At 50.1% G+C, this 24,156-nt stretch overlaps 1 protein-coding gene across 2 annotated transcripts in view; it reads right to left on the reverse strand.

Annotated features, from left to right (window-relative positions):
- The window catches only part of ATF6 (activating transcription factor 6), a 137,244-nt gene extending 113,367 nt beyond the window's left edge, over positions 1-23,877 (reverse strand). For both annotated transcript variants that reach the window (XM_081112587.1, XM_081112586.1), the window contains exons 1-5: positions 23,779-23,877; positions 22,726-23,018; positions 9,523-9,599; positions 3,746-3,833; positions 191-297 (exon numbers count right to left, since the gene is read on the reverse strand). In XM_081112587.1, the coding sequence (XP_080968713.1) occupies positions 191-297; positions 3,746-3,833; positions 9,523-9,599; positions 22,726-22,777 (324 nt within the window). In that variant the 5' untranslated portion in view covers positions 22,778-23,018; positions 23,779-23,877. The remainder of the gene's footprint in view (positions 1-190; positions 298-3,745; positions 3,834-9,522; positions 9,600-22,725; positions 23,019-23,778) is intronic.
- Between the last annotated feature and the right edge of the window lie 279 nt (positions 23,878-24,156).

Consider the following 24,156-nt stretch of genomic DNA (forward strand, 5'->3'; position numbering starts at 1 on the left):
TGGGAAAGTGCAATGAACAAATGAACCAGGGAAAAACCAGGGAAACTCAGCTTTCAGGATCCCAAGGCCCTTCGTCAAGACTCAGTTTCCTCAGGATCAAAAGAGATGATGAGCACACTTATGAAATGTTAACAGCCTCCCCTGTACACCACTGTTCAGGCAGCACTACAGCCAAGAGACTGCTACTCACGGGAACATGCTGAGTTGAAGACCAGGAGTCCACTGACTGCGGAGATGACACTGAGCCTCTGGAGGAGGCCGGAGAAAGGGGCTGAGGTTCTGCCTTAATATCTTTAACTGAAAAACACAAAGTAAAAACTCAATAAAGTCAACAAGAAGGAAGGTAAAGTTTACTCTTAAAATTCAAACCTGGGGAAGCTAAGGCCACCAAAGTTTATTATCGAGTGAAACTCCGAGATGAGAAAGCAGTCTACCTGTACTCGGACGCAAACCCTGCCACCTCCCCACCTAGCAGTGAGCGTGCTCCCCCTCCGTCTGAACCGAGGTGGGCTCAGGGCTCCTTAAGCAATAGTGCTGTGTGAATTCCTGTTCGTGTGCCAGGCACTCCCACTTGAGCCTCTGAAGTCAGACAACCATGAGATAGCATGTGTGAGGAAGGCAAGCCACAGCGAAAGGCCACAAGTAGGCACTCTAGTGGGCAGCCCTCATCTCCAAGACGAGGCCTCTGACAAGTGAGTGAAGAAACCTTAAGAGACTTCTAACCCTGAGATGTCAAGCTGCCTGGCCTTCACATCTTCCCACTGAGGCCTGCGCACCATGGAGCTGAGACTTTATCCAGAACCACAGAAGCCCTTCCTGGTGCGCCTGTCCAAACTCCTGACCCCCAGGTTTGAAAGCCGTGGTTTTAAGCCACTACATTTTAGGGTCATCTATACATAATAGTGACCAGAACACTGGCCTTGTGCAGCCCGCGTGCTCTGAGGGAAGACAGGCATTGAGCAAGATACACAAATACACAAAATGAAGGGACAGGGAGGTGTGGGGAGGGGAGGACTCCAGTCTACATGGGGGCCTGCTGCTTATCTACCCTCTGTCTCCAGCTCCAAGTCCACCTCCTGTGGTCTGTGATGCAAATCACTCATGTAGGCCCAGCTGGCTTCCGTTAGGGCTGTCAGTGGGGACCCTAGAAGGGTTCCGACAGGCAGAAGGGAAAAAGGGCTTTTCATCCTTGATCAGCTTCACTGAAGTGACAGCGTGCCACAGGCCCCAGCTCCTGCCTGCACACCTGAGCTCCCCTCCCCAGCCAGGTAGTGCCTCTCCTCAGAGTACATAGCCACACACATGGGCCCTACACCAAGCTCCTAAGTTCTGGTAACCCCAAGATTTTTCCTTTGACTCCCTAAGTCTGTCTGGTTCTCAGGTTAATCTCTTACAGAGATACTAGAGGCCTGGTGTGTGAAATTCATCCACAGGTAGGGTCCCTAGGCCTGGCCAGCAATCAGGGCTGATCGGGGCCTTCCTTCCCCTGGCTGCCAGCCAGGGTCTTCCTTTATTCAGCGCTGCCCCCTAGTGGTCAGTGCACATCATAGCGAGCGGTCAAACTCCCAAGGGGAAAATTTGCATATTCGCCTTTTATTATATAGGACTAGAGGCCTGGTGCACAAAAATTTGTGCACTCGGGGGGGAGGGGGTGTCCCTCAGCCCCGGCCTGTGCCCTCTCACAGTCTGGGACCCCTCGGGAGATAACGACCTGCTGACTTAGGCCTGCTCCCGGATGGCAGAGGGCAGGCCCAATCCCTAGGTGCAGCCCCTGGTCGGGCTCAGAGCAGGGCTGATTGGGGAGTTGGGGCACCGCCCCGTCATGCACAGAGCAGGGCGATCAGGAGGTTGCAATGGCACCCTCAGTCACGCTCAGGGTAGGGCCGATTGGGGAGTTGGGGCACCGCCCCCTGTCACACTCAAGGCAGGGTCGATGGGGAGGTTGCGGCGCCACCCCCTGTCATGCACAGAGCAGGGCCAATCAGGGGGTTGGGGCGCTGCCCCCTGTCACTCACAGAGCAGGGCCCATCAGGGGGGTTGGGGCTCCGTACCCTGTCACGCACAGAGCAGGGTCGATCAGGGGGTTGGGGAGCTCCCCCATGTCACGCAGAGCAGGGTCGATCAGGGGGTTGGGGAGCTGCCCCCTGTCACGCACAGAGCAGGGCCGATCAGGGGGTTGAGGAGCTCCCCCCTGTCACTCACAGAGTAGGGCCGATAGGGGAGTTGGGGCACCGCCCCGTCACACACAGAGCAGGGCGGATCAGGGGGTTGGGGCGCCGCACCCTGTCACACTCAGGGCAGGGCCGATGGGGAGGTTATGGCTCTACCCCGTCACACACAGAGCAGGGCCCGTGGGAGGCGGTTGGGGCACCGCCCTCTATCACCCACAGAGCAGGGCCGATCAGGGGGTTGGGGCGCCACCACTGTCACACTCAGGGCAGGGCCGATGGGGAGGTTATGGCTCTACCCCGTCACACACAGAGCAGGGCCCATGGGGGGCGGGGGGTGTTGGGGCGCTGCACCCTGTCACACACAGAGTAGGGCCGATCAGGGGGTTGGAGCACCGCACCCTGTCACACACAGAGCCACAGGGCGATCAGGGGGTTGGGGAGCTCCCCCCTATCAGGCACAGAGCAGGGCTGATCAGGGGGTTGGGTGCCTTCCCCTGTCATGAACAGAGCAGGGCGGATAGGGAGGTTGTGGCCCCACCCCCTGTTACACACAGAGCCGCAGGGCGATCAGGGGGTTTGGGCGCTGCCCCATCACGCTGATCCTGGTGCCAGGAGGCCTCGCTGCTCCGCTGATCCCGGTGCTGGGAGGCATATTACCCTTTTACTATATAGGATAGAGGCCTGGTGCACGGGTGGGGGCCGGCTGGTCTGCCCTGAAGGGTGTCCTGGATCAGGGTGGGGGTCCCGCTTGGGTGCCTGGCCAGCCTGGATGAGAGGATGATGGCTGTTTGCAGCTGGTCACACCCCCTTCAGAGTGGGGGTCCCCACTGGGGTGCCTGGCCAGTCTGGTGAGGGGCTGAGGGCTGTTTTCAGGCTGGCGGGTGACTGAAGCTCCCAACCGCTCCTTTTTTTCTTTTTTTTTTTTATTCTGGGCCAGCTTTAGCTCTGAGGCTTTGCTCCAGCTCTTATGCCTCGGCTGCTGAAAGCAGGTATCTGGTTTGTTTGGGTTCTATAATCGAAACACTGTTTCAACTCCAGCTCTGAGATCCCGGCTGGCTGAAAGCAGGTTTCTGGGGTTTTGTTTAGCTTCTATATTTGTAACATGTTTCAAACTGCAAGTTCAGAGGCCGGCAACGGCAGGCAGGGAACGTTGGAGTCCTCCGTCACTGACGCAAGCAAGCCTCATGTTTGCTTCAAGCTGCCTGGCTGCTGGCCGCCATCTTGGCTGGCAGTTAATTTGCATATCGCCCTGATTAGCCAATGGGAAGGGTAGCGGGGGTAAGGCTAATTACCATGTTTCTCTTTTATTAAATAGGATTATATATGTCAAAATTAATATTTCTGATATGAATTCTTTACTTGTGTATGTGACTGAAACATAACTATGAAATTATGATCTACATTAATAGCAAGAATTTTATGTATGCACAGCCATACAAGGAGTAGGATATACAATCCCTGGAATTTTTTAATCCACCAAGGTAGCCCAATAACCCCACCTCATTTTGACTATTACCAAACTACAAAATAAAATGAATCCATTTGAAGTTTTTACCAATGAAATACATCATTACCTGTGCAGAACTGGTTGTTGATGTCCCAAATGCCTGTCTCCCACGCCATCAAATCCAAATCAAAATCAAGGTTATCAAAACTGTTTTCCTGTAAGTTTCAGAAGATATTAGCAAAAGATATTAGAAGAATAAAACATATACATCTAGAAATCAAACTATCACTGCAATTTGCCATAAGTAAAATCACTGCTATCACCAAACTTAGTAAGAATAATTTTCTGTTGATTGGTTCACCTTGAAGCCTCACCATGGAGAGACCAGAGAAACCAATGCAGGTACTGAAGCACAGCAGTAACAGCTGGGAAGACCCTCGGCCCCATTCTTTTTAGTGGGAACAGACCATTACAAGAGTCACATATGTCTCTGTCATAAGAGAGATCCAGCAAAATAAAATATGTTTTCCCGTTGCCATTAAGGAAAACAACTCAAAGCCAACGCCTACCTACAACACTGTCTCTATGCACAGTGAAAGAACACAGACATGCCAGAGACCAGCAGGAATCACAGGGCTCTGCATGAACCTTCAAATTTACCAAATGAAGTGGTGATGCACGAAGGAAGGGCCCACAGGAGGACAGGCCACTTTCTTCTTTTGTGGACTGCCCTGTACTTTTCAAATTTCTAATTTTTTTTAATCCTAGAAGGCAGAACCTAGTTTTTCGGTCAGGGTCACAAACCTCTGAAAGGGACTCTCAGTCTCTTTTCATTCAGATTATAATGTTTCCTTACAGATGAGCACACTCAGGCCATCTGGATCCCCACCCAGACCATATACAGGAATGGGTCTGCCCCCATGATTTCAGAGCCCTCCTGTGAGCTGGAGGCCAAAGTAGTGCCACTGCTATTTACAGTGTCTGGGGTGAGGAGGCAAGAACAGAGTGAAATTAATACACAAACAGTGCAATCAGGTCAAAAGGCAGTCAATAGTAACTCAGTGTGACAGACAATAAAACAGCAATTAGAGAGAAAGTAAGCCTCAAGCAAAAAATAAAGATTAACCTAGTAATTATTAACAATCATTTGTTTATTGATTGATTGATTAATTTCAGAGAGGAAGGGAGAGAAACATCGATGATGAGAGAGAATCATTGATCACCTGCCTCCTGCACACCCCATACTGGGGATCAAGCCCACAAACCTGGCATGTGCCCTGACCAGGAATCGAACCCAAAACCCTTTAGTCCACAGGCCAACGCTCTATCCACTGAGCCAAAAAGCTAGGGCATCAATCATCCTATATAATAAAAGTGTAATATGCAAATCGACCAAACGGCAGAATGACCGGTCGCTATGATGCGCACTAACCACCAGGGGGCAGACGCTCAATGCAGGAGCTGCCCCCTGGCCATCAGTGCACCCCCACAGGGGGAGTGCTGCTCAGCCAGAAGCCGGGCTCACAGCTGGTAAGCACAGCAGCGTTGGCGGGAGCCTCTCCCGCCTCCACTGCAGGCAGGTGGTAAAGAGTGGGGGGTCCTGGACTGCGAGAGCCCCAGACTACGAGAGGGATGTCTGACTGCCAGCTTAGGCCCAATCCCTCTAAGATGGCAGGCAGATATCCCCAGGGGTCCCAGACTGTGAAAGGGCGCAGGCCAGGCTGAAGGGCTCCCCCTCCCCTCAGTGTACAAATCTCGTGCACCAGCCCTGTAGTTTGGGAATAATTTCTAGAATAACATTTCAAAATGTCTCCCATGTGGATTATTTTTACTGAGAATGTAACAGAGGGAGAAGGGAAACTGCTCTCTTATCACACTGCCTATCAGTGAGTAAATACTGTACAAGTTCACATGAGAAGAAAACACTACTTAGGTCATGAAAGAACCACTTTTTAAATCAACCTCCTTTGTTTTTTTCTCTTATTTGAATCCACACATCAAAAAATTAGGCAGCCCTGTACTTGTAGCACCAAAGCACCCCACACTTCCCAAGCCTGCCGCCCGAGCAGCAAGGCTGGCCTGAGCGAGGCAGCGCTCGCTGACATGCAGGCCCTGCCTCAGACTTTCTGTCTCCAGCCAAAAAGACTGTCCTTTCACAGCATAAGGACAGTATCTGGTTGGAAACTTAACAGCACATGTTACGTACAGAGTTACGTATTGGCACTTATGTCCTCTGGCTCTTTGATGACTTTCCCTGTGAAACCCCACTACCATGTGCAAGAAGATGGCACAGCCTGGCCAGTGTGGCCCAGTGGCTGAGTGTCGAGACACAATTTACAGCTAGAAAGGGCCCTCAGAAGCCATCACTCCAATCCTCCATGTAATACTCGAAAAGCTAAGGAACTGAAGGACTTGTGTGAGGTAGGAATGTGAATTTTAAAGTTGGGACCATATTTCTCTGGATCTTTCCAATTTAGTATACTGTTTCTTGATGGTTTTAGGCAGCAGAGGTTGTAAAAGAATATCAGTTACTTAGGCAACCAGCCAATATTAAGTTAATTTAATCAACAGACCACATTCTAAGTGTCTCACAAAAGTAATAAAAACCATTAAAATCCCATGCAGATTATAAAATATATCAAGTGTTTTTTCTCTCTCCTTCATAGTAAAACAACTGCTAAACTACCTATATATACAAAAACCCAGCGACCATTGCAGCAAACAACCAGGACGGCCAGAACGACCGGTGGCTATGACATGCACTGCGGCAGCCAACCAGCCTGATCCAGGCCAACCAGCCTGATCCAGGCCGGGTCACCCCCCACACCCTGTCAGGGCGGGGCCAGCCGGCAACCACCTTGGCTGGCAGAAATGTGGAGTCCGGGGACCTTGGTGGTGCTGTCTCGGGCAGCTGTGCAGGGAGAGCTTTCCTTTGGTGGGCGGGCGGCTTGTCCCTCTCCCGGGCCGGGCTGCAGGTGCAGGCGCAGGCGCAGCCGCTGCCTCCCTGGGATCAGGGCACCCGGGATCAGGGCGCCGGAGTCAGGGATGGGGTGGGGAGGCTTTCCTGGTGGCCACAGCAGTCCCCGTGGGCCACACACAGCACCCAGGCGTCCGGTCGGAGCAGTGGCAAGAATAGGGGCCGTAGGGTGCAGGGCGCAGCAGCACACAGGAGCCAGGAGGTGCAAGACCCAACCTGGGCTCTTACCCCCACTGCTGGGCCCAGCAGCACCAGCAGGGGACCATGGTGTGCAGCAAAGCACTGGGCCGCCAACTGCCAACCAGAGGGGAAGCGAGCCAGGAGGGCAAGGCCCCGCACCAGCCAGAGCCCCGAGCGGCGTGGGCAAGGCCGGAGCTGGAAACCCCGGCAGAGTGGGCAGGGCTGCAGCCCCACGCCTTTTGGGCCTTAGCCTTGGAATTCTGTGGGCAACCAGTGTACTGTCTATCAGCGCATCAGTGGTCAGCCCCGCTTCAAGAGAGAGGACGTGGCGGAAAGTGGCAAGGCCGCAGGAGGGATGGGAAGTGTTGTGTCCATCTTCGGGAAACACAGCTGCCATGGTCTCCAGTAACTATGAACAGATGATCTTTGGTCTCCATTCTACAGAAGAGGAAGCTGAGACTCAAGGGAGCCTCCGCAACACCTCACCCGCTTCTCATACCTGCCCCTGTGCAGCACTGTTTTCATTGAAAGTAGAGGATCCAAAAGGTTTTTAGATCTTTGCTATTTTAGGCAGGAAAGACTTTAGCACAGGGAGCTGGTGCTTGGGAAATCACCGGAAAGCTGGAGGAGTGGGTATTAGGCTGGACCCCCAGGAAAGACTCCCTCCCAGCAGGAGGAGCTGCCCTTCAGCCACAGCTGAATTCTAGGACACTGTGGCACAGCTGTGACCCAGGGATCAGGCAACTGCTGCCCCCACAAGTGCCCTCCAGCTCCCACAAAACAGGTCACTGGGCACTGCCTCTGCCACACTGCCTGTGCACAGCCTGGATTCCACTGCAGAAAACCTCCACATCTCTGCAAACATGATCACAGCAGCAAACTGTGGGAAGATGCCTCTGCCCCACTTCTGCCTTCAAAATACTGTGCAAGCCCATCCATTCGGCAGAAACAAATGCATATCCCGACACCTAGCTGCAAAGGAATTTGGGCAATTTCAGACTTTTGTCTAGGAGTGAGATCTTGCCAATGTACCTCATGTGCCTGGTATTGATAAAAATGGGGCCCAGCTGGTGGGGCTCAGTGGTTGAGCATTGATCTATGAACCAGGAGGTCACAATATGATTCCCAGTCAGGTTTCGGGCTCAATCCTCGGGGGGGGGGGGGGGGGGGAGGCAGCTGATCAATGATTCTTTCTCATCACTGATGTTTCTATCTATCTCTCCCTCTCCCTTCCTCTAAAATCAATAAATATATTTTTAAATGGGGTCATGCTGTATATATGTGTTATAACGAGTTTTTCACTTCATAGATCATTAATGTCTTTCCTGTTAAAACCATACTTATAGAAATTATTTATTTATCATTCATTTTAATTGTTCTCAGAGAGAAGAAAGGAGAGAGAAACATTGTTCTGTTGTTTCCTACACTCACTGGACTGGGTATTGAATCTGAAACCTGGGCATGTGCCCTGACTGGCAATCAATCTACCACTTTCTGGTGTATGGGACAATGCTATGCTGGTACCCTGACCCCAAATCCAGCCTCCCGAACTGTGAGAAAAATACATTTCTGTTGTTTAAGCCACACAATTTTATGATATTTTGTTACGGCTGTCTGAGCTGACTAATCCTACACATTAAAAGCCCAGTGACTGAATGGCAGAACAACTGGAACAACCGGAACAACCATGGCCCTCGCCCTAGCTGGCCCCGCCCCCAACCAACCCCCATTGGGGCAGGCCCACTGGACCCCACCAGTGCACGAATTCGTACACCAGGCCTCTAGTTCTTTGAGAAATGTCTGAGAAACCCACTGAGCAAGCAATACATATATTTTTTTAAAAAATATATATTTTATTGATTTTTTACAGAGAGGAAGGAAGAGAGAGAGAGAGTTAGAAACATTGATGAGAGACAAACATCGATCAGCTGCCTTCTGCACATCTCCTACTGGGAATGTGCCCGCAACCCAGGTACATGCCCTTGACCGGAATCGAACCTGGGACCTTTCAGTCCGCAGGCTGACGCTCTATCCACTGAGCTAAACCGGTTTCGGCACAATACATATTTTTATACTCAGGTTGATAAGGGCTTAAAAAATACACTTATTTTTTAAGCCCTTATCAACCTGAGTATATAAATATCCAACCCAATTGATGTGTACATAAAATTACTCTGTTCATGTGAATTATTTCCCAACTGAAACAGCACCACATCCACTAAAGATAAATAAAAGTTCTCTCGGCCAGCGTGCTAACACAAATGTTCAAATCCAGGAAAGAAAATCTAAGGTATTTTTGAGGACTCAAAGTACTACAATAGCTTTTACATAGACTTCCACCCACTCAAAGGCAAAAAGTAAGGACACAGCCAGGTGTCCGAGCATTCTACACTACAGATACATAACCTTCAAAAAGTAAGTTCTATTGACTGGGTCTGTGGCTCCATCACCATCTCCCTGGTGCATCAAGTTACCTATAGAAACCAAGAAGCAGGCAGCAAAGGGACTTTCTAAGGTCACCCACCCCTGAGCCAAATGTGGAATTAGAATACAAGTCTTCTCACACCAAGACCAATGTAATTTCTACAACCCTAAATATACTGACTACAAAATGGCTACTAACTATCACACTGAGTGCTATTTAAACTTAACTAGTCTAAACCTGTTATCCTGAAACCTTCTTGCAATAATTGGGGTAGAATTGAAATCTCACACCCTTCACTGATTCTCCTCTCATAGGTACTTACCGGAGCTTCATTTTCTGCGCCCAAGTGCAGGTCCTCGGTGTCTGTGAAATAGCCAAGTTCAGCAAACAAAGCAGAATCTTAGAAGAAAAGAACAGAGATGAACTGTCAATTCCATGTTCTGACCCATGGATAACCACTGTATCCCTATGCCAGATCTCTCAGGCTTAGGCTGATGGAGCTGGCATTACTATTATTGGTAACGAGAGGCCCGGTGCACGAAATTCGTATGCGGGTGGGGGGGTCCCTCAGCCTGCACTGCACCCTTTCCAATCCGGGACCCCTCAGGGGATGTCCGACTGCCTCTCGCAATCCGGGACCATTGGCTCCTAACCGCTCGCCTGCCTGCCTGCCTGATCGCCCCTAACCACCTCTGCCTGCCGGCCTGATTACCCCTAACTGCTCCCCTGCTGGCCTGATCGCCCCTAACCCCTCTGCCTGCCTGCCTGATCACCCCTAACCACCTATGCCTGCCTGTCTGATCACCCCTAACTGCTCCCCTACCAGCCTGATCGCCCCTAACTGCTCCCCTGCTGGCCTGATCACCCCTAACCGCCTCTGCCTCGCTCCGCACCTGGGACCCAGGATTCCCTCCTCCAGCAGGTTGCAGGCACCCGGGTTCCAGGCTTCCCTCCCTCTGGCCGGCCGCAGGCACCCAGGACCTGGGCTGGCTTCACCCGGGCCAGCCGCAGCCTCAAGGCACCATGGGCAGGCAGCTTCACCCAGGCTGCAGCCACTGGCGCCGAGGACCACAGGGCGTGTGGCTTGTCCCTCTCCCAGGCTGCAGCCCCAGCCGCTGGCGCCCAGGACCACGGGGTGGGCGGCTTGTTCCTCTCCCGGGCCGCAGCCTGGCTGGTCCCCATCCCTCTCTCGTGAGCTCATTTGTGCCCTCAGCCCAGCCTGCCCCCTCTCACATACTGGGAGCCCTCAGAGGATGTCCTAGTGACGGCTTAGGCCCACTCCCTCCTCCCCTTGGGGATAGGGCCTAAGACGCAGTCTGGCCTCCCTTTGTGGGAGGTGACCGGGCTGATCAGGGGAAGGCACCAGCCCCATCACCGCGCTGCTGCAGCCACTGCCAGTCACCGCAGCCAGCAAAGTTTTTTCATCAACACGGATTCGAGTCTCTTCACCATGAAAAAATGACAACTTTCTTTAGGCATTTTCAAGATGTGTCTTTCATATAATAATAATTTCTTTATTATTATTTTTTTTTATCCTCGCCTGAGGATATGTTTCCATTGATTTTTAGAGAATGTGGAAGAGAAAGGGAAAGACAGAGAGAAACATCAAAGTGAGAGGAACACTTTGATTGGTTGCCTCCTGCATGAGCCCTGACCTGGGCCCCGGCCAGGGAGGAGCCTGCAACCTAGGTACATGCCCTTGGTCAGAACTGAACCCAGACCCTGCCATCGGCAGGCCAAGGCATTATCTACTGAGCCAAACCGGCTAGGGCAGGATATGACATTTCTTAGCCCTCCAGCAGCGGACCTTGGTTTTTTTCGCCAGGTGTGTGGTGAAAAACCCTAGATCACCTTTTTGGATTCTTATTACCCAAGTTACTAAGAATATTACCAGTGGCATACAGGGAGCTTAGCCAATGAGCGGTCAGAAAAGGTGTTTCCTCTGTAATTCACACCAATCACCGGCTTGCCCCAGCCCCATCCCGGCCCAGGCCTTACCCCCATCTCCCTCTGATCGCCGGCTCCGCCCCCCACCCGGGCCTGACGCCTCTGGCCCAGGCTTCAGGCCTGGGCAGGGGACTCCCATCTCCCCCCGATCACCAGCTCCACCCACCACCCACGCCTGATGCCTCTGGCCCAGGCATCAGGCCTGGGCTGGGGACCCCCAGACCCCTCCAATTGCCGGCTCTGCCTTCGCCCAGGCCTGACGCCTCAAGCAGAGGCGTCGACCCCCATCTCGCCCCGATCACCGGCTTCTGGGCGGCTTCTGGGCGGCTTCTGGGGCCAGCCTGCGGCCCGGGATCAGATCCAATCACTGGCAGCAGGCAGGCGGCTTCTGGGGTCGCACACAGGGGCCTAGATGGTGGCTCTCGCGCTGGCAGCTACGCTGTCCTGCCCTGCCTACAGTATGCAAATTAGCCACCATCTTTGTTGGCGGTTAATTTGCATGTCACGCTGATTAGCCAATGGGAGGCATAGCAAAGGTACGGTCAATTACCATGTTTATCTGTTATTAGATAGGATATTATCACCAATTACTATCTATAATAATAAAAGTATAATATGCCAATTGACCGAATGACCAAACAGCAGAATGACCATCTGACGACCTTCCGGACAACCTTCCAGACGACCATGCTATGACAAACACTGGCACCAGGCCAGCCAAGGCGGGTGCAATGCGATTAGTCGGGGAGGCCCCCGCCATTGCCCCACGATCACCCCACAGAGGCAAGTCCAAGCCACTCTCTGCAGGGCGATCGATGGGGGGTCTCCGTGATCAATTGCCCCAAAGAGGGAGGCTCAGGCCACCCAGCTGGCAGCCACAAAGAGAGACCCAGGCCACCCGGCTGGCAGCGCTGCAGCAGGTGGGCAGGGCCTCCTCTGCAGGACAATCAATCTGGGGGCCCCACAATCGATCACCCCACAGAGGGAGTCCCAGGCCAGCCAAACGATCGCACCCCATGCCTGTCGCCTGCAGAGGGAGGCAACCAGTGGCAGGTGGAGGGTGAGGCAGCGCCACACAGATGGCAAGCAGTGGCAGCAGCAGGGCCAAGGCCAGCTGCAGGCACCCGGGGAAAGGAAAGCCCCGATAGGCCTTGATCGCCAGCCAGGCCTAGGGACCCTACCTGAGGGGTCCCAGATTGTGAGAGGGCACAGGCCAGGCTGAGGGACACCCCCCCCCATGCACGAATTTCGTGCACCAGGTCTCTAGTCCTATATAATCAAACCCCAATATGCAAATCGACTGAACGGCAGAACAGCCAGTCGCTATATGCGCACTGACCACCAGGGGGCAGATGTTCAATGCAGGAGCTGCCCCCTGGTGTCAGTGCGTGCCCACCGGGGGAGCACCACTCAGCCAGAAGCAGGGCTCATGGCTGGTGAGCACAGCGGTGGTGGCGGGAGCCTCTCCTGCCTCCACTACAGGCAGGCGGTAGGAAGCGAGGGTCCTGGACTGCAAGAGGGTGCAGGCCTGGTTGAGAAAAAAACCGCCCCCCCCCAGTGCAGAATTTTGTGCACCGGGCCTCTAATTATTGATAAACTCCAGCAGTGTGAATGACAACCAATTCAAAGCTGGTTTCTAATTTGTGTTGTTGTCCATGTAATTTTTATCTTGTGAACTCAATCTTACACCAGGATTTAAAAACAGGTTTCATGTCACATCACGTTGGACTAGTTGGTAACGACTTTCTGGAGCATCACTAATCCCAATTCGGAGGCTCCTATGGGGTCAGCATGAAGAGGAATGCGGATGCTCAGCCTGAGGACAGGAGAGAATGGGGACAGCACATGCACTGGGTATCCGCCAGCCACGCCAGAAGTTAAGAGACAACCAATTTCCTATCTAAACAGTAAAGAACTCACTCATCTAAACCAGCGGTCATCAACCTTTTGGACCTCACGGACCACCAGTGGTCCACGGACTCCCGGTTGATGACCTCTGATCTAAACCATTAAGTTTATTTCACCAAATCTAACTATATTCCAAGTTCCTAATAAGATTTCATTATAAACCAAGAAATTTGTGGCCACGGTAAATATTCTTCAATAAACTAGGGTAAATTTCCTGTAGAGAAAAGTCAAGATGCTGAATACCATACAATGCGTCTATTCTCCCTAATGTCTCAGTGGTTCTCAACCTTCCTAATGCCGCGACCCTTTAATACAGTTCCTCATGTTGTGGTGACCCCCAACCATAAAATTATTTTCGTTGCTACTTCATAACTGTAATTTTGCTACTGTTATGAATCGTAATGTAAATATCTGATATGCTATGTGTTTTCCAATGGTTGTGACCCACAGGTTGAGAACCGCTGGTCTAGAACAAGGAGGTTAAACTCACAGTCTGTGGGCCGCATGCGCCCCCAACAAATATTTCTGTGGCCCAACCAATATAACGGTATGTAATAAACGTGTTAATAAAAATTTCATAAATTTTTGCAATATCCTGTTATAATCTATATATATAAAAGGTAATATGCTAAGTGTTCAACCATCTGACCAGTCGCTATGATGTGCATGACCACCAGGGGGCAGACACTCAATGCAGGAGCTGCCATGACGCACATTGGCCTTTTACAGAGAAACGGCACCGCGGACATGGCACTCACAACACTCGGCTTCCCCCAAGTGGGACACAAGCCCGGAGCAATGGCCCACCAAATCGCAGCCAACACTGCCGAAACCCTATGACACAAAATGCGGCCCACAGCCCAGCCCAGCCTGGAAATAGTGGCTTTGGGCGCTGGATAATGACGTCATGTAGCAACACCTGGCTTCCTCTCCCTAGCGACTAGCCTCCTTGAAGTTTCTTCAACCCAGAAACCCAACTTGCTTTATAGCCAGGTGGAAACATTACACACAAATGTCTGTGAAGCATTTTCCCGTGCCTCATCTCATTTAATCCTCACAGAAGTCCTGGAGTAGGTAGATAGGAGACTCGGTGGAATCCTATTTTCTTTTCATTAGCCGGAAAACAGAGATTTAGAAAGCTTAGAAACATGACACAACTGAAAAGAAGTAAAAAATGGTGGACCTTGAAAATGACTTCAGGTTTTCTCACTGCGCAGAATATCAGGTGTACCAGTTAATAAAGCCGATTTTGTAATCAAAGAAAACATGGTAATTTCAAGAGAAACATCAAAAGTGCTTTATCCAAAGTAAAGTCCATCACTAGCTACACATTTCCTCCATCTTTCAGGTAATTTGTGGATACGATCCCAATTGAACTTTTCTTGTTTTGAGGCAAACCATTCAGAGATCCAATTTTCCACTTCTTCGTACGTTTTGAAGTGCTGCTCAGAAAGCGCGTGTGCCATCAATCGGAACAAGTGGTAATCTGAAGGAGCAAGGTCTGGTGAATACGGCGGGTGGGTTAATACTTCCCAGGCAAGATCTTTTAACGTGTCTTTAACTGCTTTTGAAGTGTGTGATGGTGTGTCACCATGAAGCAAAATTACTTTGCCGTGTCTTCTGGCCCATTCTGGTCGTTTTATTATCAATGCGTGGTTCAAATTGATTATTTGTTGTCAGTAGCGATCAGTATTAAGGGTTTCACCTGGTTTTAGAAGCTCATAATACACCATACCTTCCCAATCCCACCAAACACAGAGCAGTGTCTTCTTTGTGAAGCAATTTGGCCTTGCAGTTGATGTTGATGGTTGACCTGGATCAACCCATGATTTTGTGCATTGGGGATTCTCAAAATAAATCCACTTTTCATCCTCAGTCACAATTCGATGCAAAAAAGACTTTCTTTCGTCCTATTGAAGCAACATTTTACTGATGACTTTTCAGTTTTCCATTTGTCTTTCATTCAGTTAAAGTGGCACACATTTTCCTTCCTTTAAAATCTTTCCCATTGCTTGTAAATGACTGGAAATTGTTTGCTGAGCAACATTTAATCTTTCTGCAAGTTGTTTTTAAGTTTGACATGCATCTTCATCCAATAATGCTTATAATTGTTGGTCTTCAAACTTTTTTGGTTGACCGACATTCTTTATCTTTCACATCAAAATCATCATTTTTAAAGTATTTAAACCAGCGTTCACAAGTATCTTGAGATGGAGCATATTCACCATAAGCTTCCCGGAGTATACAATAACTTTCAGCAGCACTTTTCTTCGAATTAAAGTAATGAAGTAAAACTTCCTGCAAGTGCTCTTTTTTTGGCATGAAATTCGACATTTTTAAGCATAAAAATATCTATGATGTTAACACCTTCAGAAAATTTGACATATGAAGTTTTGAAGCTTGCTGTCAATACAACAAAATAGCATACATATTAAATAGCATATATATCGCCGAAACTGGTTTGGCTCAGTGGATGGAGCGTCGGCTTGCGGACTGAGGGGTCCCGGGTTCAATTCCGGTCAAGGGCATGTACCTGGGTTGCAGGCACGTCTCCAGTGGGAGATGTGCAGGAGGCAGCTGATCAATGTTTCTCTCTCATCGATGTTTCTGACTCTCTATCTCTCTCCCTTCCTCTCTGTAAAAAATCAATAAAATATATTTTAAAAAAAAATAAATAGCATATATATCAGCATATGTGTAACTCCATCTACGGGAAAAATCCACCTTATTAACCAGTACACCGGGTATAGTCAAACACTGCTGCAATTAAATATTTTACCCTTTTTTCTCCCTGAGTGATCTATAATAATCATCTGCTTCGTGTTGATATTTATTGCTGTGTTGCTGACAATTACCTGAAAGAGAAGTTGGGGTGCTTCACTGGGCTGGAAAAACTTTAGCTAAATCAGAAAGCAGGTCTAATTAAGCAAGTTTATTCAATACTAGAGGCCCAATGCACAAAATTCATGCAACAGGCTTGGCCCTTGCAGCCCCAGCTGCCTCGGCCCTCCTAGCCCCGGCTGCCTCAGCCCTCGCAGCCCTGGCTTCGTCCAGAAGGTAGTCCGGAAGGTCTTCCGGACAGTCATTCTGCTGTTCGGTCTAATTAGCATATTAGCTCTTTATTATATCTATAATAATAAAAGTGTAACATGCTAATTAGACCAGACAGCTGAACAACCTTCCAGACCTCATTCCGGACATCCTTTCGGATGAAGCCGTGGCGGCAGGGGCAAGGCAGAGGCAGTTAGGGGCAATCAGGCAGGCAGGCAAGTGGTTAGGGGTGATCAGGCAGGCAGGCAAGTGGTTAGGGGCAATGAGGCAGGCATGTAGAGTGGTTAAGGATGATCAGGCAGGCAGGCAAGTGGTTAGGAGCCAGCGGTCCCGGATTGCGAGATGTCCGACTGCCAGTTTAGAGGGCCTAAACTGGCAGTCAGACATCCCCCGAGGAGTCCTGGATTGTGAGAAAGGCTGCAGGCCAGGCTGAGGGACACCACCCCCATGAATTTCATGCACTGGGTCTCTAGTAGGATATATAAAAGGCTAAGTTGACTCGTGCATGCATGATACATATAAAGCTCTCGCTGGCGCCAATCCCACATGTGTGTTTCAATCTATCATTGTCAATCGTGAATTTGGTTGACACTTCTATTATAGAGAAAAGGCAAATAGCAATATTAAAATATTTCTTTTAATTAATTTCCTTTCAATGTGCACAAATTCGTGCAATGGGCCACTAGTTATTAATAACGAACTACAACGTTCACTAATGACTGATTACTAAAATCATGTTGCATTCATTTCCCTTGCATGCCTAGGCACACCATTTCTCTCCACTAATACTAGCAGTGAATAGTTTAGCAGCTGATTGCCACATCATTAATCTTGTACTGACTTGTTTGGTGTGTGCAACAGGAAATAGTTTGCTTTCGGAGAGCAAGGAAAAAAGATTTATTTGCATTATGCTTACTAATTTGTGCAATTATTCAGTGTCTGGTAAGTTAATGTTCAAGAAAAAATATTAATTTTTATTAAAATGTTCTATTATTTTATGTTAACGATGACTCATTTATTTCAGCCCTTTGTATTCAGCATGCCTCTATCGAAATAAACCTATGTTTCTATGAAAATGGAAGCTTTTGTTTCTTTGCAGCCCATATACACTTACGCCTTGTTTATTTGGCCCGTGCTAGCCTTTGAGTCTGACATGCTTGATCAAGGACTTCAGGAATTTGAAGAGTTTTGCCCTTTGTACTCCCATTCCATGCCGCTGAGACTGCTCTCTCCGGTCTCCTCACTTCAAACATAGGAATTATGCTGCCTCTCTATTACTAACTGGTCCAATAACAGGAACAGCTCACCAACCTTACACCAAAGAACACATATGCAAGCATTTGTAGGCAGTAATAGTGAAAGCGCTCAGAAAAGGACTACCTTTCACTGCAAGGCCCTGACAGCAATGACATGAAAACACTGTGCTCAGACCTTGAACTCAATGCCACCATCCACTCAATGGGAGTCCACTAAGGAGTTCCTTGAAGAAATGGCTCATTCCATGGTTGAAGCAGGGAAAGTACAAGATGAGGCTGGAAATGTTGTGACAGAAAATAAGGAAATTCTCAGAGAATGATGAGGATGTCAAAAGAATAAAAGAGCTGGTATGAATGGACTCCCACTGGTCAAATCTGGGAAAATCTGGCATCAAAGTAAAATGAGAGTGATCACAACCCACTGAATCAAGCAGGAATCAGTGAGTCCACATTGACACACACGCACATAACGGAGGCTCGCCTCACAGTACAACATCGATTACAAATGGCGACAATGGCAGAGATGACCCCCTCGGTGTTACAGGAGGAGCTGGTGGAGGCTGCAGTTAGCAATGGAGACCAGGGTGCAGGCTTACTAAGGAACAGGATATTGGTATCATGGCAGCTTGTCTCCCCCAAACAGTGACTTGACAGTGGAGAAACCTGGCAGACACCAACCTGACTATACCGTCAAGGTGACCGTCACCGCGGGACAGGCCCACGGTGTATGCCTCCGGATGCAACACACTGAGAAGAGCAGTGTCGTGTCCTAGCAGCCCACCATGACGCACGCCTGACTCTGATCACGAGGAGACAGTGGACAGACTCAGGGTCACCTGATAGAATAAAAGACTGTGCTCTTTAAGACTGTAAAGGCCACGAGAGACAGGAAAAGACTAAGGAACCAGTCCAGGCAAGTGAAAGCAATGCATGTTTGCAGAGAGAACCCCCGTCAAAAAAGGAGAAAGCCACTATGAAGACAGATGGCCAAAGCTGAATGGTGGCTGTGCCCTGGACAGCAATACTGTACCAACGTTTACGTCCTGGCGGGAAGGAGTGTATGGCTGGAATACAGGAGTATCCCTGTTTGGGGAGAGGGAGTATAAACTGCAGTGTTTAGGGGTAATCGGTCAACACATCCCTCAAGAGAGAAATGGGGCAAATGCGGTAAAACTTAACAATTAGGGGATCTGTGTGAAGTGGTATTTACACAAATGCAAGGGAGGGGCAGGGAGAGAGAGCAGGAGGAGGAGAGCGGAGACACATGGATGACTTCATAAGCACATGACAAAATGCTCCATATCACCTCTCATCAGAGAAAGGCAGATTAAAGCTGCAATGAGATACCATGACGCACTTAAGAGAATGGTTAAAATCCAAAGCATTGACAACACCCAATCCTGGCAAGGACGTGAAACAACAGGACTCTCACTCATTTCTGATGAGAATGCAAATGGTGCAGCCACTTCTAAGACAGTTTGGAAATTTCTTAGAAAACTAATCGTACTCTTACCGTTGACCCAGCAATCATGCTGCTGGTATTCACCCAAATGATCTAAAACCTTACCTTCACACAAAACCTGCACGTGAATATGTATAGCAGCTTTATATATAATTGTCAATAGTATTTTAAAACAACCAAGATGTCCTTCAACAGGGAAATGGATAAACAAACTGTGTATTATGTGCCACCAACATCTATACATTAAAGTACTAACCCCCAATGTGACTACATCAGAAACAGGGTGGTCTTTAGGGGGCAACTAGATTAAATGAGGTCCTAAGGGTGAGGCTCTAACTGATAGGACTGTGGCCTTATAAGAGATCTTCCTCTCCTTTTCCCTCTCCCCCTACACCTCACCTCTCACTCTCACTCCACTCTCTCCATCTCCTCCCTCTTCTCCCACCTCCCAACTGTAAGACGTTCTGGAAATGAGAGAGGCAGTGAAAAGATCAGTGGTTGCCCAGGAAGAAGGGAGGAGGGTGAGCGGAGCACAGGTATTTGAGGGCAGTGAAATTGTTCTCTATGATACTCTAATTGTGGATACATGACATGACACATGTGTCAAAATCCACAGAAGGTACAACTCACAACAAACCTTAATGTAAACTATGGACTTTAGTTACTGGCTCATCCATTATAATACTGTAAATGTACTACACTAATGCAAGATAATGGGGGTTGGGGAGTGTAATATGGAACTCAGTGTACTATCTGCTTATTTATTCTGTAAATCTAAAACTGTAGTAAAGATAAAGTCGATTAAGCATTAAAAATAACTGTGAAATTCAAATTCCAGTGTCCACAGTAAAGCTGTCATGCTGGAGTTCAGGAACTGCGAGAGAGACCACATGACCTAAAGTATCTGCTATCTGGACCTTCACAGAAAATGTTTTCGAAATCGCGCTCTAAAATTTCATCACTCAAGTTAAAGTAGGAAAAGCACTCCCCATCACAGCTGTTCGAGCTAATCAACTCTTCAGTTACTCAGTTGCTAGGGTCACAAGAAGTACTAATTATATAATCTGACCCTTTAAATAGAACTGGTCAGCTTCTAATAAAAAAATCAAATCAGTTAAGTACTTCCCAGAAATAAAATGCATATTCTACTAAAAAACGCTAGCAGACAGAAGCGTTTCCCTCTAGTGCCCACAAAATCTATCCTACTTACTGAACACCTAAGGCATCAGAATTACAGTGTGAACTAAGAGGGGACTATTGACAGCTTGAAGAGAAAGCCTGGGAACGGCACATTCATGGGGGACAGTGACCGACCACAAGATCTGAATGCTCTTTAACGAGAACATGGAGAGCAGTCAGGAAAGTGCAGCCTGTGTATCAGAAGAAAAATGTAACACAATGCTCCCAGGAAGTACCCACAGCTATAGCTTAAGAAACGCATGAATATTTAGTCGTTTACCAGCTGAGAAAACAGTCTTAATGACCTAATATAACGGAGGGATCTTGGTAAGAATCCAGTCGGTAGAAATAATTCGGGGAAGCAGCACAGAACATCGACTGGAGCACAGACTTGGGAGGTAGACCAACCTGGTTCGGATCCTGCTTCTGCTTCTCTCTAGCGCCAACACCGAGCATTCCTTCTCTCTCAACCTCAGCTCACTCACTTGTAAAATAACAACCTCACTGGACTGTTGGGAGGATTTAATAAGATAAAGCACCTGGTGTGTGTGACTCTGGTTGAGCGTCCAGCTATGAACCAAGAAGTCACAGCTAGATTCCCGGTCAGGGCACACGCCCAGATTGCAGGCTCATCCCCAGTGGGGGGCGTGCAGGAAGCAGCGGGTCCATGATTCTCTCTCATCACTGATGTTTCTATCACTCTCTCCCTCTCCCTTCCTCTCTGAAATCAATAAAAACATTAAAAAAAAAAAAAAAAAGACAATACAACCAGCACCGGATTGGCTCAGTGGATAGAGCGTTGGCCTGCGGACTGAAGGGTCCCAGGTTCGATTCCGGTCAAGGGCATGTACCTTGGTTGTGGGCACATCCCCAGTGGGGGGTGTGCAGGAGGCGGCTCGTCGATGTTTCTCTCTCATAGATGTTTCTAACTCTCTATTCCTCTCCCTTCCTCTCTGTAAAAAAATCAATAAAATATTTTTTTTAAAAAAAAGATAATACATGCAAGAGTTCAGCAGGGCACCTGACAATAAAATGGTAAATAAATGGCAATTGTTCTTATTTCTGTTATATTTAGCTTGGGAAAATACTCTTGGAGTAGATGGTCTAAAGCAGCGGTTCTCAACCTGTGGGTTGCGACCCCTTTGAGGGTCGAACGATCCTTTCTCAGGGGTCGCCTAAGACCATCGGAAAACACATATATAATCACATATTGTTTTTATGATTAATCACTATGCTTTAACGATGTTCAATTTATAACAATGAAAATACATCCTGCATATCAGATATTTACATTATGATTCAAAACAGTAGCAAAATTACAGTTATGAAGTAGCAATGAAAATAATTTTATGGTTGGGGGTCACCACAACATGAGGAACTGTGTTGAAGGGTTGCGGCCTTAGGAAGGTTGAGAACCACTGGTCTAAAGTTTCTCCAGCAACTCATAGAAAATCTACCCAAGGGTTGAACTAAATCTCTAACCGTAATTTAAAAGAAGTTCTGCCTTTGGAAAATCAAGTGAAACTTTAGTTCAATAAATGGAATTGAGATTCCACTCTTGCTGCTGAGAATGATGGTCCAAGAGGAAAGATGAAGACGCTCTGGGTTCCCCCCAAATTCCAAAGCTGGTGAATGGTGCAGGCTCAGCACAGGGCCACTCCAGAACCTACACAATCCCAATTCCCACTAAAGCCCAAAAAGAGTACTGTCCTAGCATCAGGTCTCGCACTCCCAGGCGGGATAAGGTTCCTCTAGAGATGACAATACTTCACCTCAGTCCCAGCACATTCCTCTCCACCGCCCCCCCCCCCCCCACCACCACCACAAAGGGAACTATCCTAGCAGGGAAACCTACAGCTGTATCTGGAGAACAGTCAGGACTACAGGGCTTGTGGGTCCATCCAGATGAGCGGGTCCTAAGGCAGGTGCCGGGGTCTCTGCTTCTCTGCTACACGGACAGACATCAGCCCAGAGCAACAGTGGATGCCGCAGGATGAACATCTGTTGCACACACATTTCACGCACACACACACGTGCATGTGCACATACACAAGTGCACACACAAACACATGCACTGACAAATATACATGTACACACACATACACAGGTACACATACACAAGCGCCGCACGTATACAGGTACATGGATGCGCATGGGTGAACATAGGTATGCACAAGTGCACGGGCATGCATGTACACAGGCACACATGCATGTACACATGCACACACGGGTGTACGTATGCACACACAAGTCAGCGTACGTACAGGTACATACACATGCGCGCACAGGTACATACACACATGTACGCGAGGGTGTACATAGGTACGCACAAGCCCATCCACACGTACACAGGTACACACGTGCACATACATAGGTACATACATACACACAGGCACACAGACGTACATAGGTACACATAAGTGCATGCACGTACAGACATACACACGCATGCGCACGCACACACAATCCGGCAGCTACCCGGTCCCACGCTCCACCGAGGCCTCCTGCCCCCCGCGCTGGACCACGTCGTCCCGCCCCACAAAGTCCCTGCCCGGGGGACAGCGACAACCGAAGGCCATTCCCTTCGGGAGTCGGCAGCACCCTCGGGAGCACGCGAAGCCCTCGTCCGGCAGACCGTCCCACCTGTCACCGCCGCGGGCGGGCGGGCGGGCGGGCGGGGAGGAGGAAACCGAGCCACCCGGGCCTTTCTGGACCCACTTACCCCAATCCTCCTCCGGCCGCGGTGGGAGCCCCGGGCTGAAGGGCGAGGCCATCGTGCCGGCAACGCCGCCCGCGCCCCCAGGCACACGCTCGGGGCCCTGGGACTCGGTGGCCCACGCGGGGGCGGGGATGGCGGAAGCGGGCGGACCGACGCAGCGCACGCCGAGGCGACGGTGGCCGAACGCGGACAAACTGCCTCACTGCGCGCGGACCCGCAGCACCCGAGAGGGACGTCCCAGACCGCGGCGACGCCGACTGCGCCCCTCCGCGCTGGCCGCGCTTCCGGTCCCGCGGCTGCAAGAGGGAAAAAGACACGCGAACCGGCGTCAGCGAAATCCAGGCTCGATGGCGCTGACGGAGAGGCAAAGCCCCTGCGGTAGGAACCAAGCCCCGCGGCGGATCGGCGCCGGAAGGGCCGGCGACCCCTTCACAGGCCACCGCCCTGCGGTGCACCTGCAGCCAGTGCAAAATAATCTCGACTGTCCACCGTAAGGGGAAATTTTGTAAAGTAAAACCAAAAAGGGCCCTGGCCGGTTTTTCCCAGTGGATAGAGCGCGGGACTGCGGACCGAAGGGTCCCGGGTTGGTTTGGGTCGGGGCACCTGCCCGGGTGGCGGGTCGATGCCAAGTGGGGGGCGTGCAGGAGGCAGCCGATCGGTGATTCTCTCCCTCTCACCTCCTCTCTAAAATCAATAAAAATATTTTTTAAAAAATCAAAAGGGAAAAGTAATGCCCGTCCTGAACAACTGGAGGGTCCCCCGAACACCGTCATCAGGTCTCAGGGCAGCACCAGAGCTGAGAGCGCGATCCGGCTGTGCCCGGGCCGCTCGCCATCAGCAGACCCGCGGGAAAGGAGCGCCGGCGCGGGCCCGGGGCCGGCCTGGGGGGACGCTCCGGGACCCGGGCGGACGGGCGGACGGGCCAGTCCCCGCGCCCAGAACCGGAGAACGAGTCCCCGCGCGCCTCCACGACGGGGGGCACGCCCACCCTTTTCAGGACGGAAACCGACCCAGCACTGAGCCTGGCGTCGGAGACGTCCCCAGAAGGCGACTCACCGGGATTCGCGCCTCGCGTCTTCGCAGGGCGCTGGCGACGCCAAGAACACGTCTCCCCACAGCTCCCCAAGCCCCACGCGTCCCAGCATCCTCCGCGCCGCCGCGCTTACCGCGGGTTTCGTCACCCGCACCCCGCACGCAGCCCCGGCCCCCACCCCCCCAACAACACACACACACACACACACACACACACACACACACCCACCCACCCACCCACCCCCGGCGCCAGGTCCCTTTCCCCGGAACGTGACTTCTGCCACCATCGGTTATGACAGCTTTCACTTGGATGAAGTTCCTAACACTTTATTCTCACCCAACCGCAAATTCAAAAATTGACATAAAAACTAAAATAAAACCGGCAAGAGCTCTCTGTTCTAT

This window comes from Myotis nattereri (assembly GCF_964212035.1).
Source record: "Myotis nattereri genome assembly, chromosome: 18".
In the NCBI taxonomy this organism is placed as follows: domain Eukaryota; kingdom Metazoa; phylum Chordata; class Mammalia; order Chiroptera; family Vespertilionidae; genus Myotis; species Myotis nattereri.